This window comes from Pyrgilauda ruficollis, unplaced genomic scaffold (genome assembly GCF_017590135.1).
Source record: "Pyrgilauda ruficollis isolate IOZ18807 unplaced genomic scaffold, ASM1759013v1 scaffold15, whole genome shotgun sequence".
In the NCBI taxonomy this organism is placed as follows: Eukaryota; Metazoa; Chordata; class Aves; order Passeriformes; family Passeridae; genus Pyrgilauda; species Pyrgilauda ruficollis.
Window position 1 is genome coordinate 13775078 of NW_024513654.1, and position 20165 is coordinate 13795242.

Below are 20165 nucleotides of genomic sequence, written 5' to 3' on the forward strand. Positions count from 1 at the left end.
TTGGCCGCGCGCGGAGTCACGGCGCGCCCGGCCGCGTCACGGGAGCGCGCGGCGGTGTTGGGCCGAGAGCGGCGGGGCCGCTCGGCTCCCGCTCCCGGTCCCGTCATGCAGGCGGTGGAGCGGGACGGGGCGGCAGGCGGCCCCGAAGGGGCGACGGGGGCTGCTGAGGCCCCGCCGGAGCCGTCGCCGCCCAAGGCTGCCGCTGCTTTCGACCTGCTGGAGCTGGTGCGGAGCTACCGGCGGCTGGAGCTCTACCTGGAGCCGCTGCGGGACGCCGCCGAGGGTGTCCGCTCCCTACTGCGGTAGGTGCGGGCTGGGCCGGGACCGAGACCGGAACCATCCCCGGGGTCTCATGTCCCTGGCCTTCCCCCTTCTCGGCAGGTGGCAGCGGCCTGTGTGCTCTCTCCTGGTCTGCCTCGGCCTCAACTTCCTCCTGCTCACGCTCGGCCAAGGTGCGTCTCGGGGCTCAGGGCTGGTCCCGTTCCCGGACCCTCCGGGCTGACGCTGTCCCGCCTCTTCCAGCTGCCTGGTACTCGGTGCTGGCCCTGCTGGTCGCGGTGCCGGCCCTGCTGGGTTACCTGCAAGAGACGTGCCGGGCCCGGCCCTCGGAGCCCGAGCTGGTGCGCAGGAGGTACCACAGCATCCGCAGGGAGGATCTGCGCAAGGTGCAGCTCTCGCGGCAGGAGGCCATCGCCCAGGTCAAGAGCTTGTGAGTCCCTGGGCCTCCCCAGCGGTGGGACTGGGGGGCCTCTGCAGCCAGAAAGGCTTCTTGGAGGCTGTGGGGGGCTGTGGGGGCTTCTGTAACTCACGAGAATGTGGGGAACGAGGGTGTGTTTGTGGGGTTTTTTTGTGACTGTCTTGTTTGCAGCCTGATCCAGCTGGAGGGGTTTCTGAACGGGATGTGCTGCAGCTGTGAGGCAGTGTACCGTGTGCTCTACTGGGAGAACCCCACTGTCTCTTCCCAGTGAGTAGTACTGAGTCAGGCACCCTGTGGTGGCCTTGGTGGGGAGAGGGGCTCAGCCAGGCCTGCGGTACTGTGTTTGATTTGTTTGGTACTTGGAGAGAACAGATAGAACACCAGATGAAGGAAGGCGTTTTATGCTGTTGTGTGAGTTGCTCTGACTTGACCACAGTATCCTGCTGCTTTCTGCAGGTTTTATGGGGTGCTACTGGGCACTATCTGTGTTCTCTACCTGCTGCCCCTCTGCTGGGTCCTGGCCATCCTCAATAGCACCCTCTTTCTGGGCAACACCCAGTTCTACCAAGGTATGAGACCTGTCTGGAAGTGCCCTGTGTGGGATGGGTTGGGAAAAGGCCCTCCGAAGCCAGGGATCCTTCCCTGGACCTCTCCCTCATGTGATCCCACTGTCCCATGTCAGGCTCTGCTGTAGACCTGAACCCCCATGAAGGCAGTGATGTCCTAGGGGTGGTGCTCAGCAGCCCAGGGTGGGGGGTATGGTCCCGGGGCTCAGCTGTTGGAGGTGAGAGTCTCTCCTGATGTATGTCCCAGCCCAGGTGCCATTTCCTTCTCTGTGGTGTGGCAAACCAGGGTCTGTCAATGCAGGCTGTGTGTGAGCCTTTCCATCTCTCTTGATCCCTGACCCTACTCTTCAGGACTTCAAACACATTCAGTGCCTGTGGCAGTATATGACACAGGCTTGAAAACATGCCATTGGAAGGGAGAGGAGCCCTCTTCTGTGGCTCGTGCTGGAGGAGTGTTGGATGTGTCTGAGCTGTGATGTTGGCCCCTGCTGTTCCCTGTCCCGAGCTGGGGCAGGTGGGGGGGGAGCTTCCTTTCTGCCCTAACTTTGATGTGTGAACAGAGAAGTGCTCAAGACATCTGATGAGTGAATGAGATGTGTCAATGCCTCACCTTGAGCCCTGGAGATCAGGTCTTGCAGTTGGCTTTTGTGGGGGAGTGTGGCTGGGAGTAGGGAAATGCCGCTCTACTCCAGCTGTATTCCCCTCGTTACCAGTGATAATGGAGCTCAAGGCCTCCATCGAGCAGTGTGTGGGCTCCAAACCCCTCGAGAGCACTCCTGAACCTGCTGAATCCCTGCCACCAGCTGCTGCCCCAGATCGGACCCCCACCCCCACCAGTGCAGAGGTGAGATAGGGGCAGGGCTGGCACTTGTGGGGTGGGAGTGCAGAGTCAGCTCTTGGGTCGGACCATGCCTGTGTCCCTCTACATACAAACTTCTCCCAGCTGCCAGCTTTGCTGGAAGCCTGTGAGCCACTCCTGAGTTACTGGGATGCTGCTCTCTGCCGTAGGGGTTTGGCTCAGTCCTTTTGCCACATGTAAGGATGTGGTCTGAGGAGGCAGGGGCTCACCTCATCTTCTGACACTTGTGTTGTCTGTGAGGCTGCCTGGGGCCAGATCTATTGTCCTGGAACCTGCTCAGAAATGTGGGGCCACCTTCGAAGAGAGGCAGGGGAGCAGCAGGACTATCTTTGTGAATCTCTTGTAGGACCTTACCCCTGGCAGTGTGGAGGAAGCAGAGGAGGCAGAACCTGATGAAGAGTTCAAAGATGCAATTGAGGTTTGAGGCTGCTTGGGGTGGGCTGTGCCTGCCGGGCAGCTGGGGTGGGAAAGGGACAAAGACCTTGTTGGGCAAACGTGGTGCTCAGAGAGAGTGACTGTGGGGCTGGGTGCCTCTGAATCTGTGTGTACTCACTCTCCTCTCTGTCCCATGCTGCGGGAGAAGGAGAACCAGCTGCTGGTCATGGTGAGTACTGCCACGCCAGGGTGTGGTATCTCTTCCTAGCTGGAGCTTTGCCTGGTTTGCCAGTGGCTTGTAGAAATGTCAGGTGGAGCACCCAGCCTGCCTCTGGTGTGGGCTGCCCTGCAGCCCTCAGTGTGCCCCCAGCCACCCTGCTGTGCTCAGCTGGCTCTGCTCTCTGCAGGAGGATGATGAGAGCTCTCAGTGCTCAGCAGATTTTGACCTCAGCCTCCCAGACAATGGTTTTATGAGCAAAAATGAGGTGATCCGCAGCAAGGTGTCCCGCCTGACCGAGCGCCTGCGCAAGCGCTACCCCAGCAACAACTTTGGTGAGTTTGGGAGCAGGTGCTTCCTGGGGGAGCTCGGCAGCGTGGGTTCTGTGCTGCTTCCAGTGGTGACCGTAGGCCTGGGAGTGGAGAGGGTGGTGTGGTACTTGCTAGGTGGTGACACCTCCAATGACCTTTTCCACCTTCCATGGGGAGAATGGTCCCAGCACTCCTAGGAAGGGCAAGAACGGGAAGGTGCAGCAATGTCATCTCTGAATTGAGCCCTTACAACAGCTATAGATGTTCTTGTGCCACTTGCAGCCCCAGGCAGCAGAGCCCTGCCTGACCTCTGCTCTCTTTCTTTCAGGGAACTGCACAGGCTGTGCTGCCACCTTCTCTGTGCTCAAGAAGAGGGTGAGTCTTCAGCTCTGCCCCAGCTTGCTGTCTGCACCTGGGGCTGAGGTGTTGCTCATGTCTGGCTTGCCCCAGCTTTCTCCAGCTCAGGTGTCTGGCCTCGGTCACAGCCCAGATGACCCCAGCTAAATGCTGGGTGTTGTCACATGCCTAATGTGCACCAGGGATCCTTTGTGTTGTGGAGCATTTGTCCATTTACTCCTCTTGGCTGCCTCAGGCCAAACCCACATGTTATTTAGAAGGTACCTGCTCTGTGCCCTGGTTTAGTCCATTTCCTGTGGCCTTTGTGGTGAAGTAGAGCATGGGTCTGCTAGTGGGAATGACCTGTTGCCTTATCTGAACCCTGTGTGTAATGCTTGGCGCACAGTCTGTGGGCAGTTCTCTGAAGGAAGAGGAGGTATGGACTTTGGACCCCCTTCACTTACTGCTGGGTTAGTCTGATACACATCTGGGTCTCACCTTCATCTTTCTCCACAGCGGAGCTGCAGTAACTGTGGGAACAGCTTCTGCTCCAGGTGTTGTTCCTTCAAGGTCCCCAAGGCTGTGATGGGAGCCACGGGTGAGTTGAAAGGTGGAGGGAAGAGCTTCTGCTTCCCCCTGTTCTGTCTGCCCAGGGGTTTGCCCCAGCCCTGGTGGGGAGGGTAGACAGGATGTGCCCAGCACAGCCTGGCTCAGGACAGAGCAGTGATGAATTTGCAGCTCTAGAAGCAGCTGGGGTCCCTAGCTCCTTGTGGGAAAGGGGGATCATCTGTGACATTTGTTTTCCTTTCCAGCCCCGGAGGCTCAGAAGGAGACAGTGTTCGTGTGTGCGCTCTGCAACCAGGTGCTCATCAAGTGATGAAACAGGCCCGGCCAGCTCCTGTGTCCTGCACTGCCTGAGACCTGGGACAGTGGGCAGGCACCCCTGCCACTGGCAGCCTGGAGTGTTTGGATCCCAGCATGGCATTCCCCTGCCAGAGGATGCTTGCACTTGTGCTCCTCCTGCCAGCACCAGGCTGGATGGACCAGCCTTCCTTGCCATGCACCAGCTGGGTCGCTGTGGTGGAGCACTGCCCACGGCTGTGCCCCATCCCTGCAGCTGCTCCAAGCCCTGGGTTCTCTCTGGCACTTGCTGTGCCCTGCCATGTGCTTGCCCAGGCCCTTTGGCCTGGCTCAGTGATGGAAGAGCCATCCTTCCTACTTGTGGTCCTGCCTTCACCTCCTGGGTGGGGCAGAACAACCTCAGGGCTCTGTCCCTACCTTTCCCAGCACTGTGCTATAAGTGACTGTATTTTTGGGATCAGTTCAGAGCTCCTCCTGCATCCCTTGGGGTCTACACTAGCTAGGTCTTTCATCCTGGCTCAGCTGAGACTCTTCTAGTCACTACTGTGCTCCTCAGCCTCACTGCCTGCAGGTTTAGTCTTTTACCCCTGAATTTGGCTGTAACCCGGAGGAGGAAAGGGAATGAGTTTGGATTGGGCTGTGTGGCTGGGTCTCCAGTGTGACAAAAGGCAGGAGTTGGTGCTGCTCTGTGCACTTAGTGACTGCTGCTTTCTACTACAGATTAATATATAAATGCATATAGAGAATGACCAATAAATCTCTTGTCCTCAGCTGGCTCTTGTGTCATACCAGTAAAAGCTGTCCCAGTCCCAGGTCACTCTGACACCTCTGTGGCTTTGGCCCTCCTGTCCTTCAGGTGCTCCTGGAGAAATTGTGTTCCTGTGCCATCAGCTCTCCCTGCTTTACTGCAATTCCCATCTTCTGTCCTGCTGTAGCCTTGTTTGCCCCCTGCTCAGAGCTGTGTGCAGCTGCCTGTCAGCTGTGCCAGGGCTGGATCCTGCTGGGCTGGAGCCAGGGAGCACCTTAGCTCTGACAGGAGCTACTGAGCTTCCTCTGCCTCCCGTGGCTGCTGCTTCCCCTGCCCACCCCGCGTGGTGGTCCCACCAGCTGCCTGTGTGCACAAGGATGACCTTTCCTTGTGTGAACAGCAAAGCTCCCAGCTATCCCAGGAATGTGACCCTGGCTGCTCTGCAGCTGGGAGCAGCCATGGCCTGGGTCCCTGCCAGCCAGCTGCAGCTTCCCCCAAGCCAGGGAATCTGGGGGGCCAGTGCCCACCAGGCTGTGACACCCACTAGTCTGAGAAGTTGCTGGAACCCAGACCTCGCTGCAGGCTCTACATCCCACTAGTGTGGGAGCTGCTATGTGGCAGGCAGCCTCAACACTTGTCTTGGCTGTGGGCTCATAAACTCCTTCACATGGAAATTTGGAGAAAAGCTGGACTTGGCATTTGATGATGAGGGTGTCTGGCTTGTGCTGGGTGTGCAGAGGGCTGAGCAGTTAGTGGGGGCAGTGGAGCAGCTGTAACATTGGGGAGGGGGCTGAGTAGCACTGCAAGAGCCGTGGGTGTGTTTGTGAGGGTGTCTGCAATGGGATATTACTGGGCTGGGAGGGGTCAGCTTGCTCAGACAGCTGACAGTGGGAGGCAGAGGAGCCACTTATATTTCTAGAGAAAACACTTGGAGCAATGAACACTATGGCCATGTATGTCTGAACACTCTCTGGGAAGATGTTAATGACACAGAATACAGAGGGCTACAGATAAACTTAGGCTGTGGGAGATGGGGTTTATTTATGCTTTTTAAGCTTTGCAATAAAATGTTGTAATTGACAGTGTTTATTCCTATGAAAGTGTGCTCCGCAGTCAAGCTCTGAACAAACCTAATAATATTTTAATTTTTTTCCCATTTTTTCCCAGTGGCCAGGGAGGGCCCATTTTTTTCCCAGGGCCCATTCCTGGTGCGAGGCTGGGGCAAGGGCTGGTTGACCCATGTTTCTGGCTGGCTGTGGGGCAGGGGCACAGGCACCTCTCCCTGGCCAGAGCGGGGATTTGGGGCTCTGGAGGCTGACCAGTGGGGCCAAGGCCATGCCCAAGGAGGGCAGAGGGAGAAGAGGTCACCCCAGAGCAGGGCAGGCACACAATGCTCTTGTCAGCCAGAAGAGGAGGGGTGCAGACATCCTGCAGCCTCAATTTCCTGCTTGTCCCAGGAGGCTCCCTGAGGCCGGGCCAGCTCCCAAGAGAAGAGAGTGTCAGGCAGCCAGGCACTGGGTGAATGTCCTGGCAGGCACCTTCGGCCCCTCACCCTTTGGGACGGCTGGATACAAGCACACCTGGAACACCACTGGGTCACTCAAGCTGCCCCCTCTCCTGCTGGGACTGGGGAGGGCGGCTGAGCTAAGGGACAGCCCCTGCTGCCATCAGAGGGGCTGGGCTGAGGGCTGCCCTGGTCCTTGGGCTTTTGGGAAGGTCCTAGCTAGCGTAGGTGGGTGGCCTGAGGAATCATTTTGGAGGAAGCTGGAGGTTGTGGCATGGGAGGTCTGGCAGCCAAGCAGGGCTGGCAGGGAGCTGCAGAGAGGACTTTCAGATGATATGGTGTGGGGAGGACAGGGTTGGAGGCTGCCTGGTGCGGTATCTGCCCACTGTGATGCTCAGTGCCAGGCTTCTCACAAGTGCTGTGAGCTCCCAGACCATGGATTGATCCCCTGGGGTGACAAAGGAAGAAACTTCCCTGGCAAACCACTGCCAAACTCAGCTGTGAGGCTCCAGCAGCAGTGATGGCCCTGTCCCCCCATCCTACTCATCTCAGTGCCCTCCCAGGCTCCCTGGAGTGGCAGGGGTGCCTGAGTCTCCAGGGATGCCTGTGACCACTAGGAACTACATCCCTTGGCTTGGCCGGAGGCTTGGCCGGACTGCCCATGTTCAGGCTCTGGGCACAGCACCTGGAGTGGGGCTACAGCCAGATCCTGAGGTGACCTCGCTCTCTCAGGCTGCCTCGCTCAGTGAGCAGGACTGGGACCCCCTTCCCATTCTTCTGGGGTCCCTGAAGGAGCGCCAAGGGGCTCTTACCCATGAGCTGCAGTGAGTGGCACACAGACATCTCTGAGCTGGAATAATTTACTGCGGTGGTGGCGGCCGAGGGGTGAGTGGGCTGGGTCACAGCAGGGCGTGGGCGAGGGATGCAGCAGGGCTGGTCTGGGGCACTTGGAGGTGGACCCCCCTCACAGACTGAGCACAGTGTGGGGAGTGGGGCAGCCCAGGAAGGGCTTGTGCAGCTCTGGGCACTCGATCTGGAGGGAGTCAGTCTGTGGGAACAGAGGAGCAAGAGGGACCTGCCTGGGCTGGGCTGGATCTCTGAAAGGTGAGATAATCCAGGGCTGGATGTGAACTCCAGCTGAGGGCATAGGATGTGTTGGTGGGCTGGAATAGGGACTGGGGGGCTGAGGGTCTGTGGCATATCATGAGGGAGCTGGGCAGAGGACATGGCTGCAGGGTAGGGGTCACAGGTGTGGCAGGGCTCACAAGCATGCAGAACAAGGGTCCCAGGTCTAGACTAAGCTCCTGGATAGGGGTGAGGGCCCTTGGAGCAGAACAAGGTCCCAGGGGTGCAGAGAAGGGCTCTCGAGAGGAGGCAAGTGTCCTGGCTGTGGATCAGGGCTCCCATAAATACAGCAGGGAATCCTGCAGGTGCAGAGCTGGGTTCTGGGGCACAACCAAGGGGCTGAGGTGAGCAGAGCTGAGGTCCTGGGGTGCAGCTAGGGAGGCCAGGGTGGGATGCTGGGCCAGTGCAGGAGTTCTGGGAAAGGGCAGAGTGGGCAAAAAGCCCTAGTGCTGCCCAGCCCCATAAAGCAGGGGGTGGTAGAGCGGGCAAGGGTAGGAGAACATGAACTTGACTGCAAACTTCATCTCCTTGTTGTGCTTCTGCCAGGGGTAGATGGCCAGGAGGAGCAGGCGCCCGCCCACCTTGCGGCCCATGACCAGAAAGCTGCCACTGAGGCTGTCGAGCTGGGGGCAGGGGCAGGCACCTGCGTTCCTCATGTGCAGCACCATCTTCTTGGTGTCCTTGCGCTTCAGCGGGCCCAGTTTCAGCACCTTCTTCTTCTGGGCAGCCACCAGCCGCCGCTCCCCGTTCTCCTCCGTCACCTCCTTGATGCGCATCTTCACCACTGTGTGGGGCAGCGCGGGGCACGGTTGGGGAAGGGAGCGCTGCTGGGGAGGGGAGGGTCTGGGCCAGGCACCTGTGCAGGACAGGGTGCAGCCCATCCCTGGGTTGGGTCTCTGGGGACATTACTGAGTGGGGAGGGGAAAGGGGGTGTTGGGGGGGAGTCTAGCAGAGGCCCCCAGTGACTCTCCCAAATGTCTTCTCCCTATCCCCCACCAATGTCTTCTCCTGTGGTGCTCCCATCCCAGGCATGAAGGGTCCAAGGGAATGGCTCAGGGGTCTCCCATGGGGCTGTCCCCATACAACCCCACCCTCTGGCCAACTCCCATCCTGGCTGTCAGACCTAGGGGAGGCAGACCCTTGTCCAGGGGGGCTGGGAAGGAGACCCCAGCACTCACCAAAGTCACTGGAGCACATCTGCTCCATCATGCCATCCGCCTTGTGCTCCATCTCACACTGGGTGCAGATCTTGGACACTGTGGGGACAGACCAGTTACTGTCACAGCTTCATGCTGCTGGTACTTGTCACCAGGGCCAGCTCCTCCAGGACACGCCTGGGAGAGCCCCAGCAGCTCCTCTGCTCCCCAGATAGCTGTGCTAGGGTGATGCAGAGAGGCACAGAGCACCCTGCTGGCCAGGGTCATCCCCCAGGAGGGGAAGAGATATGGGAACACCCTCCCATCAGATGCTGGCACTTTGAAGCACAGCAACAGTAAGGGTGGTCCCAGCCTAAAGGCTGACCCTGACCCTAGGCTGCCTTGGGGTGATGTCCCCTCTCCTGCCTGAGGGGACAGCCACCCTGCAGCAGCGGTGTGGGGCTGGCAGCCGCAGGTGCAGCATGCTCTCTTGCTGCTGACATGGGACCCAGCGGCAGCAGAGGGACGCAGCACTCTCGTGGATCCGCCAGCGGCTCCCACCTCATCCCGCGACAGCTCTATGCAGGCAGCTGGGAGCACAGTGCTCCAGGGCAATGAGTGCCCAGACAAAGCTGATCCTGTGCCCACTCCTGCCCTGTTACAGACAGAGAGTCCTTGGCCAACACCGGTGTCCTGGGCTGTGCTTTGAGGGGTGAAGGGATGGCTGTGCAGGGCTCCACACGCATTCCCATCCCATTACAGTACCCTTCCCGCTTACCTGGTGGCGGCGTGGCTTTGCTGTTCCCAAACTGGACGGCGATGCAGAGCTCGTGGTCAGAGGGGAACTTGCCACAGTGCAGCATCTCAGGCCAGGGGAAGCCGTAGGACTCCATGACAGGGGCACAGGAGTCACGCACCACCTCACAGAGGGAGCGGCAGGGGTAGACGGGCCGGTCAAGGCAGACGGGGGCGAAGAGGGAGCACAGGAAGAGCTGGGTGTCGGTGTGGCACTGCTTGGCGAGCAGGGGCACCCAGCTGCCAGCCTGCTGCTTGGCCTCGGCCATGGTGTCGTGCTCCAGCAGGTTGGGCAGCCGCATGCGCTTGTAGCCCACGTCGCGGCAGAGCTGCATGTCTGGCGGGATGTCGAGGCACTGCGGCTCCCGCCCGTAGGAGCGCCCGTGGGGCAGGCTCTCGGGCTGCCACCCATAGTAGTCGTAGTGCTGCCCGCCGCCCAGGGACCCTGCCAGCACCAGCGACAGGGCCAGCAGCGCCGTGCCCCGGGACCCCGCGTGGATGCCCGCCTGCGGCATCGCCGCTGCGCGCCTGCCGCTGCCGGCCGCGGCTGCCGAGCGGGACGGGAGCGTGCTCGGCACCCTGCCTGCTCCCTTAGCGCCTCCCACGCTCGCTGCCCTTTCTAAGGAGGTTGGAGACCTTGCCGGCAGCCAATCTGCTCTGCCTGCTGGGCCCCCCGGGGCTGGCCCCCTGCTCCCCCTAGTCTGCCCGCACCGCTGCTACCTCCCTCCCTCCCTCCCTCCCTCCCCTGCACATGGTGCTCCAATGCCCCTCGCCCTTGCAGGGAGACCCCCTGCATGCAGCCCCCCAGTCCACTCTGGCTCTGTATGCCCCTGGGGTGATGCTTTCTAGAAGGACTGGCTAGCCTGTCCCATGGTGATGTGTTGTGGCCACAAGTTGCCCCCGTTATTCACCAGTCCCGCTGCCCCCGTCCCACCTAGCACACCAGAGGTATACTCTGTAATGGGGCAGGAGATTCTGCTTCCTACCCTGTGCCACCCCACTCCCTGCTCTTTTCTCCCAAGACAATGTGCTTGGGGTGCTGGTGTTGAAGGAAGAGGACACCCCAGAGGCTTCAGGCTGCAGCCCTGGGAGGGTTCCTGTACCCAGGTGCCAGGTGTGCCATCAACAAGGTGATGCCATGGGCATGGGGCCCTTATTCCTCATGGATGGTTCTGCCAGCATGCACCTTGGGCAGTCCACGGTCTGCTGGCACAGGATAGCTGGGATTACACCTTCCAGCAAAGGGCCTGCACCCAGGCTCCACCAGTGCTCAGGCTGTGGGCAAAGCTAGAGCTCAAGTGACGTGAGGGTCCTGCCCGGATGACATTCCCCCATTCCCTTGGAGATGGGGAGTGCAAGGCTTAAGACCCCATTAGAAACCCATTTGTCTGCAGGGGTTATCTGGGGCACCCCTCCCTTTCCCATGATCGATGCCCCTGCCTGGCCAACTGGCTTAGGGCTGCCGCTGGCCCCTGCCCACCGGATAAGGCAGCTCTGTTAATGGGCGATCGAGCAAACAGTCCAGTGCCGGCAGTGATAGCAGCTGCTCTTTGCCCTGGGCTGGGGGCAGGGACTGTCCCCCCAGCCCTGGTGGGGTACATCTGCTCTGGGGTGATGCTGGGAACCTCAGCTGCACAACCTGCCCTTCCCTGTAGCCTGCCCGCCCTGCCCATGCCCTCTGTGCTCAGCACCCATCACTGCATCACCCAGTGACGCTTGCTTCCAGCCCGAGGGTGGGCTGGGTTCATCCCACCTGGCCCGGAGATGGCACCATTAATGTGTAACTGCCGGGGAGCCCGATAAGATACAGCAGCCTGTTATCAAGGCTGCCTGGTAGCAGGAGGGAGGGTGATCGAGGCATCAGGCTGTCACGGTAGGAGTAAGATTGTCTGGAGATAAATGCTGATAGAAAATAGCTAATCCGTGATGGATGGGCTTGGACAAGGTGTAATTGCCATGGGAGCTGGGCTGGGAAGGGGCTGGTGAGGCCCGGGAGCAGAGGCAGAGGGAGGCCGGGTGTGCAGGGTGGAGCTGCCAGCGTACGGATGCTGAGCACAGTGGCGGGTGTGCCATGTCTCTGGGCTGTTCCCGTGGCACTGCCAGCACTGTCCTGCTCTTGACCATGGAGCCGTAGCTCCTGGCTCTCAGCCTGCCCCATCCCACGGCCCAGTCTGGCTTCTACGTCCCCAGCTCCTCCCAGGAAGGTGTTGGAGGTGCTGAGAACTCTGTGCCAGCTGGCACCTCACCAGATGAAGGTGATGGGGCTGGCGAGGCTGGGGCTGAGCAAGAATCTCCCTGCCAGCTGCCCCAGTCCCTTCATCTGTCATGACGCCTTCATTAGAGCCCTGAGTGACCTCCTGGCCGTGTCGTGGGGAGCAGGGCTGCCCCAGAAGAGCGGTGTCTGTCCCTGCTCCCCCCGTGGGGTGTCCTGGCAGCCTTACCTCCGAGCGAAGTCTGTGCCTCTGCTCTGGGGAGCCCCTGCTGCATTCGCGTTGCTTCCTTAACCCTTTCCCACCCAGGATGTCCCAGGCTGATCTGGGCTGTACTCCGGAGAAGGGGATGGACCCAAGACAGCTGTAGCTGGCACCCTTCCCTGCGTCTTGTCTGCGCAGGCTGATCCGGTGCCCACATCCCCGTTCTGCGCCCATGCAGCTGTCTGTGAGATAGACACTTGCTCCTGTCACTCCAGAAAGCTGGCTGTGCCACCGCTTGTGTCACTGCCTGTGCCACTTGTCACAGCAGCGAGACCGGAAGGGGGGCCATGGGGACTGCCCCCTCTGCGGTGGGGACCTCGGGGACGGCCAGCCAGAGTGACACAGTAAGAGCACATCACCTGGGGGTGCTCCCTCAGCACTCCAGACCCTCCCTGGGGAGGACCCGTGCCTGGCTGCAGCACAGGGCAGATCCTGTAGCAGGGAAGCAGGAGGCGCCCCGGAGCTGAGCAGGGTCGCGGCCACCTCCTTCCATCCTTGTGTCCCCATCCACTCTCCTGCAGCAGCTTTGGGTGCTACCGACCTTGCTTTTGTCAGCAGCGATCATCCCCTGGGCCTGGGTGGGTGGGCTGAGCGGGCTCCCTCCCATCCTCCTCCTTCCCCATCCTCTCACCCTTCCTGTCCCAGCCACGCACTGGTTCCTGGGCTGCACCCAGTGTGGAGCAGGGACTTTTGGGAGAGCACAGCGCACCTGGCCGTGCGGGGTCCCAGCACGGGACGGCACGCTGGCACTGTCCGTGCAGGGACACGCGTGCCACGGCGTGCAGCAGCTCCCGGGAGAGAGCAGCCTTGCCGGGGGCAGTGCCGGGCTGCCAGCACGGCTCCGTGGGGGTGGTCCTGCCTGGAGGCGGCCGCGGGAGGCTGGGGCATCACTGGGGACACCGCGGGGTCGAGGTTGCCTGGGGGTGATGTGGGACCGGCGGGGAAGGTCAGCGGTGGCCGCGCACTTGCCCTGCGCCCACACAGGCTCCCGCTGCCCGGCAGCCCCAGGAATGTGCTGGCAGCGCTCCCGGCCCAGCTGCGGAGCAGAGACTGCCCCGGCGCCCTCCCAGCCCCCAGCCGGCACCTCCTGGCCCTGCCCAGTTCCTGCCAGCTTGCACACAGACCCTCCCTGTTCTCTGCCGGACACCCCGATCCCGGCCCCCGGCATTTGGTGCTCCTCAGCGGGGCAGGGAGGGGGCAGGTCGCATGTGCAGACCCTCTGAGCAGGAGTCCCTTTCCCTCACGGCGTGGCACCACGCGTGGGGACCTTCTCTGCTGTGCTGTTTGTGCCTCCCCTCCCCAGCACCTCTGCTCCCCCCACGGCCCCATGCGAGGTGTGGGGGCACGGTCCCTGCTCCCAGCTGGCACCTTTGATAATGGCAGACCTTGGCACCTTGCTCTGAAACCACATCCTCCTCTGCTTGCCCGCATGCAGGAGGATGCTGTGTCTCCCTGTGGATTCCTGTGGGATGTGCTGGGGGGCTGCCCCACCCTCTGTGAGGGCTCCCAGTGCAGTGAGGGTCCTGGAAGCAGCCCTTCAGATGGACACAGCTGGGCTGCAGATGCCATAGAGGGGTGGCCACACTCAGAGTGCCCAGGCTCTAGGGTCAGCTGGCCTCAGCTTGGGGCACTCTCCTTGTCCTGTGTGAAGGGGCAGGCTGGGGCATTTGGAGCATTTTCCAGAGGCTCACAGTGTAGGGGCCTCATCCCCCTCCCTTTTCCCTCCCAGGTGCACACACCTGGGATCTCTCAGGAAAGGTTATCAGCTAATCACACTCTGTTTGTGCCTCCCAAATGTCACTGTTGTCCTCGCTGGGATGGTGAGCTCATGCTCCCCACCACTACTGAAAGCACTTCCAGTGCTAGGAGAAACAGCTGCCATGCCCTTCTGAGGCCCCTTTGAAGCAGAGCTGGAGCTGCTGACAGCTCTGACAGGCTGGAGAGGGGTTCAGCAGGCAGTGGGTGCAGGATGGAGCCACAGGGGTTGATCCCAGGCTGGTTGCAGGGCTCATAGCTTTTTTCCAGGGAAAAAGCTGTGGAGGAAGGCATGTTGTGGCAGTTTTGTGTTCCCCTTGGGATGCCCTTTGCAGCTGCAGTGTGCCTGGAGCCCTGGGCTTTGTGGTTTTCAAAACCCTAACCCTAGGCGTAACCCTAACCCTAGCTCCATCTGTCCTTCACTGGCCCTGGTCATCCTTGTACTGCAGGGAGGGTTGAGATGCTGGGATGAGGTGCAGCACCATGCACCCAAAGACGCACGAGGGGCACCCCCTGGTCCTGGTCTGGGGGTCAAGTGCAGGGCTTGGAGCAGGGGCACTGCTGGGCCGTGCCTGCTGTGTGTGATGGGCACAAGCACATTGTGTGCTGGCCATAGGGGTGCCAAGTGTGCCCCATGTCTGTCCCATGGGGCCAGGGGCAGGGCCTCTGGGAGGTGGGGCAGGGCTGAGGGCAAGGAGAGATCTGTGGGGTCTGTCTGCAAGACAGGTCAGAGCTGCCTCACCCTAGGTGCAAGGGAAGAGCCAGGCAGGGGAGTAAAGGCAGCTCTGGCACCAGCCATGCCTATCCCTGCTGCTGGGCAGCCTGAAAAATCACCTCTTTGGGCAGAGCAGATGGAGCAGAAGGGTGAGAGCCCTGCCAGGACCCCTCACAGTGCAGTGGTCTGGGGAGGGCAGCAGGGCCATGCAGTACATTGAGGCTACCCCGAGCCCCTGCTGTCCCTGCTGCTACATCCTGGGCAGTATGGCTGGCAGAAGGCAGCTCCCGCGGTGGGGCGATATCCCACCAAAGGATACGCCTTGACATGCAGACAGCAGGTCCATGGCCTGTGAAGCACACGGAGCCCAGAACTGGAGGAGACAACTAGAGGAGAAAACCCTGGGGCAACACTCCAGGATGTGGGATGATGGGCAGAGCCTGGGATGGCAGGGGGAGCTCATCTCCCTGGCCCTTTACTGCAGCATAGGAGAGCAAACTTCATCTCCTGGCAGGCACAGCATTGCCATGGCAACCGGCAGGACCTGCCGGGCGGGCAGGCGAGCACTGACGTGGCAGTGGCATGCAGCACAGGAAGGAGATGGGATGCAGGGTCTGGGGACATCTGAGGACAGGCTTAGGTGTGTGAGCACATTGCATGAGCACCTGGGTGTGTGCCTGCGGTGCATGGGGTGTGCAGGCAGATGTGGCCATCTGAGTGCATGCACGAGTGCCCATGCCAATGTGCGTGCACGTGTTTGGGTGCATGGGAGACTTCACACAGCACTCTCTCCAGGGGCACTATCGAGGCCCTTGGTTTTGTGGCACTATCGAGGCAGGGTGTACCTCACTGCTCTGGAGTGTGGGCTGGCAGGGTTGCTCTGAACCTTGGGAGCAGCAGGTTTCCCCAAAAGCTGTGGTATCCATGGCTTTGTGTCTGTGGGGAAGATGAGTCCTTCAACTGGGGTCCCTGACTGCATGTGTCCTTTGGCCCCTTGGTCACAAACCCTGCCGTGCTCCAGAGAAAGGGGGCTGCCTACCAACCACCCCAAGGCCCTGCCTCTATTTGCTCTGCCCAAAGCCTGGGCTGGTGCTCAGAGCAGGGGGCAGGAGTCAGACAGAGCTACCCCTGTGCTGCAGGCAGCTGGCTATGGCATGTTAGCTGTGTGTGTTAGCTGTGTGTTTGCTGTGTGTGTTAGCTGTGTGTGTTAGCTGTGTGTTTGCTGTGTGTGTTAGCTGTGTGTGTTAGCTGTGTGTTTGCTGTGTGTGTTAGCTGTGTGTGTTAGCTGTGTGTTTGCTGTGTGTGTTAGCTGTGTGTGTTAGCTGTGTGTTTGCTGTGTGTGTTAGCTGTGTGTGTTAGCTGTGTGTGTTAGCTGTGTTAGCTGTGTGTTAACTGTGTTAGCTGTGTGTGTTAGCTGTGTGTGTTAGCCGTGTGTTCGCTGCCAGAGCAGATGTTCGGGCAGGGCCCCTCGCTGCCTCCAGCACGGCCCAGGTGCTGAGGGAAGGCTGGCTGCTCTCCTGCTGCTGAGGGCCCTGTGCCCAGCTACTGCATCCCTCGCCCCACTACAGCCCCAGCTGGGAGCCCCCCTTCTTCGCCTCTCGGGAGAGCCTCTGTTCCCCCAGTTTGGCATTTCTCTGGCTCTAATTGAGCTGTCAATGGGCAGAGATAACGGAGAATTCGTTAGCTCTGCTCTTTGATGTCTGCCCGCGCTCTGATCGCAGCACCAGCTGCAACTCCTTCGCAAACAAACAGCTTCAGATGAGGTCCCTTGGCACGGCGGTCTGCCAGTCCCACGGTCGACTCCCCAGATCCCTGCCGGGCCAGTCTCACGGCCCTCACACCCTCTGTTACCTGCGGCAGCAGCCCCTCGGCAGCCAGGTTTCCCCCCAGGGACCTGCAGCCGCATCCCGAAGATACCCGGGCTGCGGCACTCGCCGTGCCGGACCCCCGGCACGCACAGCAGCAGCCCTCCCTCGCAGCCCCTCTCCGGAGCCGCCCCCGGGGCAGCCGGTGCCGCCGTCCTCCGGGGCTCCGTGCCGGCGGCGGCAGGCGCCCACCGCCGGTGCCTCGGGGCGGGCCGTGGCGGACCGGGCGGCTGCGCACACGCCGGGCGGGCACGGACAGGGCTCCGGCCGCGTGGGGCGCGCTGCTGCGGGAGCACAGCGTGGGGCGGCGGTCCGTGGGGAGAGCAGGGTGGGGCTGGGGGCTGCGAGGGCTCCGTGGGCGCAGGAAGGCCGGCGAGGGGCCTGAAGGGGTGTGCGGTGCAGGGCGGCTGCAGGGCGCCTTTGGTGAAGGCTGGAGCGTGTCTGGGTTGGGCTGTGGGACTGGGGGTTTTTTCCCATGTGCCGTGGGTCGGACGCGGGACAGCGTGAGGCGGTCTGTGGGGCACGGAGCAGGCAGTAGCCCCATGTCACCCAGAGGAAGCACAGGGAGGGGCCTGGTGCCCGCCCTTGGCACAACCTGGTGCCTGCATCCCCTTCTCCAGCCACCAAAGCTGCCCCACAGCCTGGAGCTCGGGGGCTGGCACGGGCTCTCACACCCTGTGGGGAGTCAGGGCTTAGCGCCTGCTGCCGGGGCTGCCGGTCGGTTCATGAGGACGCCCCGCTGCAGCCTGCCCACCCGCTGTGCCAGCGTTGCAGCCCCGCTGCCCAGTCCCTGCTTGGCTCACTGCCATCCTCCTGCCCGGGAGCTGTTGGCTTGGCTGTGTTCTGGGGCACTGCTGGGGACAGGGGGCTGTCCCTTCCCCGTGCCATGGCCCGCTGGTGACACACGCTCATCCATGCAGGAACCACCGGGGGTGAGACCAGACACCAGCCCGGGCCGGGAGCACTCGCCCTCACCCTCCTTCCGAGCAGGGGGCTGCCTTTGCCGCCATCCTCCCCTCGCTCCCCGCCCCGCACCTCCAGCGCCAAGCTGTGCTCATGGTGTGACACAGCCTGTGCCGGGGCTCCCTGCAGCCCCTGACACTGCGGGAAGGGCGCTGCTCCCCATGCCTCCAGCCCTCCCGTAGGGATGCCCGGCACCCCTGGCTGCAGGTCCCCGTCTCGCCCTCTGCCCTCAGGTGCACAGCCTGCAGGAGCTGCGGCGCAGCGCGTCCCTGGCCACCAAGGTCTTTGTGCAGCGGGATTACAGCGACGGGACCACGTGCCAGTTCCAGACAAAGTTTCCCCCTGAGCTGGAGAGCCGGGTACGGAGTCTGAGAGGTTGTCAGGGTGGGGGGGTGCCCTATGGGGACTCAGAGGGAAGAAGGATCTAAAGGTGTGGGGACGTATGGGGTGTTGTATGGCCCTGGACCAGCCAGTGCTGCTGGGAGCGTGAAATCACAGCTGGCTTGGCTGGTGTGCCAGGGCTTGGTGCTCCTGGGGACTGGGAGGCTCTGGTGAAGGCTGCAGGTGCAGCAGGTCCTGGTACGGGTGGGAGGTGGACAGGGACCTGCAAGCTGAGGCATCAGCTGGGCAGGGAGGAGAGGGTTAAGTGCTCTCCAAGTCCCCACAGGAAAGGGGACAAGGCAGTGCAGGGAGTCAGTCCCTGGCCAGACTCCTCTTCACCCTGCTTTCTGTCCTAGATTGAGCGGCAACTTTTTGAGGAAACTGTGAAAACCCTAAATGGCTTCTACGCCGAGGCGGAGAAGATTGGGGGCAGCTCATACCTCGAGGGGTGCCTGGCCTGTGCCACTGCCTATTTCATCTTTCTCTGCATGGAGACACATTATGAGAAGGTGCTGAGGTGCAGGGGAGGGTTCAGGGATGGGCACAGCTGGCAGTGGGCACAGGGATGGCTCAGGGGTGTCACAGAGGAGGCCAAAGTAGACAGCAATGCTGGCAGGCCCTGAGCGTCCCTCCCTGTGCTGACAGGTGCTGAAGAAGATCTCCAAGTACATCCAGGACCAGAATGAGAAGATCTATGCGCCACGGGGGCTGCTGCTCACTGACCCCCTGGAGCGTGGCATGAGGGTCGTATCCTTTGGGCAGTGGGATGCTTGGGGGATGGCAAGGGTGAAGGAAGACTGGGCGTGGGTTCTGGGCAATTGGGCTGGCACATCTCACCTATGATCCTTAGCAGGGTTCAGATCGAGATCTCCATCTATGAGGACCGGTGCAGCAGCGGCAGCTCCAGCAGCGGCAGCTCCAGCAGCAGCAGCGGTGGTGGCGGGGGCGGCGCGGGGGGCCGGTGACTGGCAGGGAGTCCCTGCAGGGACTCGTACTGCCGGGACAGTGGCCTCTCCGAGCTCCGCAGGCTGCACTACCAGAGCACCCGCTTCTGAGCCCAGGGAGAGCAGCAGGGGGAGGCCGGGGCTCCCCAGTGGGGCTGCCCACCCCCACCTGCTCTTTGTCCCCCGCAGTGGGTCTACCCCTGCTCGGACCCACTGTGGGCAGGGACTGGTGCTGGGGCATCCCAGGTGCTTCCCACTGAGACGAACTGTTGCCAAGGGGCTCCTGCAGCCCTCCATGTGCTTGGTGCTGCCGCCCCTGCCACAAGCGAAAGGAGCTTGCCCTGCTAGGGGCAGCGCCAGCTGGCAGTGTCCCTGTTGCCATGTGCGGGGGAGTGCTTGGGCTGGCAAAGCCTCAGGCAGCGCTAAGCAGGGGACGCACAACCCCACACTCACAGACACTGACAGCTCTTGCTGCACCCCCTCTTGGGGGCACTCTGCTCTTGGTGCTGCGGTGTGGCTCAGCTGCTGCTCGCCCACCGTTCAGGGGGCCTGGCAGAGCACTGGTGCCGCTTCTTCTGCATGATGGGCCATGCATCCACCCGAGCTCCACGCCACCCGCTGCCCCATTGCTGCTCTCCTGGCCCCTTCCCCCACCTGGCACTACATCCTCTCCAGCAGCATCCTTCACTGCCAGGACACTGGGCACTTGCTTCTGCTCCCTGCATGCCTGCTGCCATCCCCAGCTGGACCCACGCATCTCTCCAGCCCAGTGTCCAGGCCAGGGAGCTGCAATGCTGGGCATGATGCTGCCCCGATGCCATATGCCCTGGGCTCTTTCATGGCCCAGCACAGTCGAGGCTGAGCTGTGGCATGGCTGAGGCAGGCTCCCTGCCCAGTCCTGGCAGAGTTTGCCTGTGCCTAGCTGCCAGCAGCCCCCTGCCCACTCTGCCCCATGACCTGCCCTAATGCAGGGAGGGTGCCCAGTGGAGCAGCTCCATAAGGACCCTTCCTCTCACACTGCTGAGTCCTCCCCTGCCCACATGTCCTGCATGCATCTGCCACCAGTGCCCCAGTTCTCAGCCTGGCCTGTAAGAGGGGACCTCGAGGGGCACCTGAGCCTGGTGGCACAGTGTGGAGGTTCATGGTCCAGAGTCAGACAGGGGAAATAGGAGGGTCCCTGTGACATCCAGCACCCCAAGGAGAAGAATTCCTATCTGGGAGCAGGGCTGAACCGAGCTGGCATTTCTCTCCTGGGAACCTGGAGGGAGGACCCTTCCCTGTGGGACTTCTTTTGGCTCAGTCATGATGTGTGTGTGGGGTGGCCCTGGCCTCAGTGTTCCTGCTGGAGCCCCCCCACCCCTGCATGGAGACTTTCCTCAATAAACCCCACGCTTTTCCCCCCACTGCCTACCCTGCATCTTGTGTTGGGGAGGTGAACAGAACAATGCTGTGGGGGCACAGAATCAGGCTGGGTATCTCTTTTCACACTGGGTTGCACAGAGCCCCACAAGGGTGAGCATGGGGGAAGGGAGGGGATG

At 61.6% G+C, this 20165-nt stretch overlaps 3 protein-coding genes across 4 annotated transcripts; 2 read left to right on the forward strand and 1 right to left on the reverse strand.

Annotated features, from left to right (window-relative positions):
• The first annotated feature begins 23 nt into the window (after window positions 1-23).
• On the forward strand, window positions 24-4992 carry ZFYVE27 (zinc finger FYVE-type containing 27). 2 transcript variants are annotated; one of them, XM_041461204.1, is made up of 12 exons: window positions 24-302; window positions 382-452; window positions 523-709; window positions 869-964; window positions 1154-1266; window positions 1977-2107; window positions 2469-2540; window positions 2706-2726; window positions 2905-3049; window positions 3354-3400; window positions 3878-3959; window positions 4174-4992. In XM_041461204.1, the coding sequence occupies exons 1-12, from the start codon at window positions 106-108 to the stop codon at window positions 4236-4238; spliced, it is 1227 nt and encodes a 408-aa protein (XP_041317138.1). In that variant the 5' UTR covers window positions 24-105; the 3' UTR covers window positions 4239-4992. The 2 variants fall into 2 exon arrangements, with proteins under 2 accessions (XP_041317138.1, XP_041317139.1); XM_041461205.1 differs by lacking the exon at window positions 2706-2726.
• A 1000-nt stretch (window positions 4993-5992) lies between these two features.
• On the reverse strand, window positions 5993-10100 carry SFRP5 (secreted frizzled related protein 5). Its single transcript, XM_041461206.1, has 3 exons — window positions 9514-10100; window positions 8778-8855; window positions 5993-8383 (listed from the first exon to the last, which is right to left on the reverse strand). Exons 1-3 carry the CDS (start codon window positions 10043-10045, stop codon window positions 8043-8045), a joined length of 951 nt encoding a protein of 316 aa, XP_041317140.1. The 5' UTR covers window positions 10046-10100; the 3' UTR covers window positions 5993-8042.
• Window positions 10101-12270: 2170 nt separating this feature from the next.
• On the forward strand, window positions 12271-18788 carry GOLGA7B (golgin A7 family member B). The gene is made up of 5 exons (XM_041461596.1): window positions 12271-12348; window positions 17536-17661; window positions 18040-18192; window positions 18329-18430; window positions 18544-18788. Exons 1-5 carry the CDS (start codon window positions 12292-12294, stop codon window positions 18646-18648), a joined length of 543 nt encoding a protein of 180 aa, XP_041317530.1. The 5' UTR covers window positions 12271-12291; the 3' UTR covers window positions 18649-18788.
• The last annotated feature ends 1377 nt before the right edge of the window (window positions 18789-20165 follow it).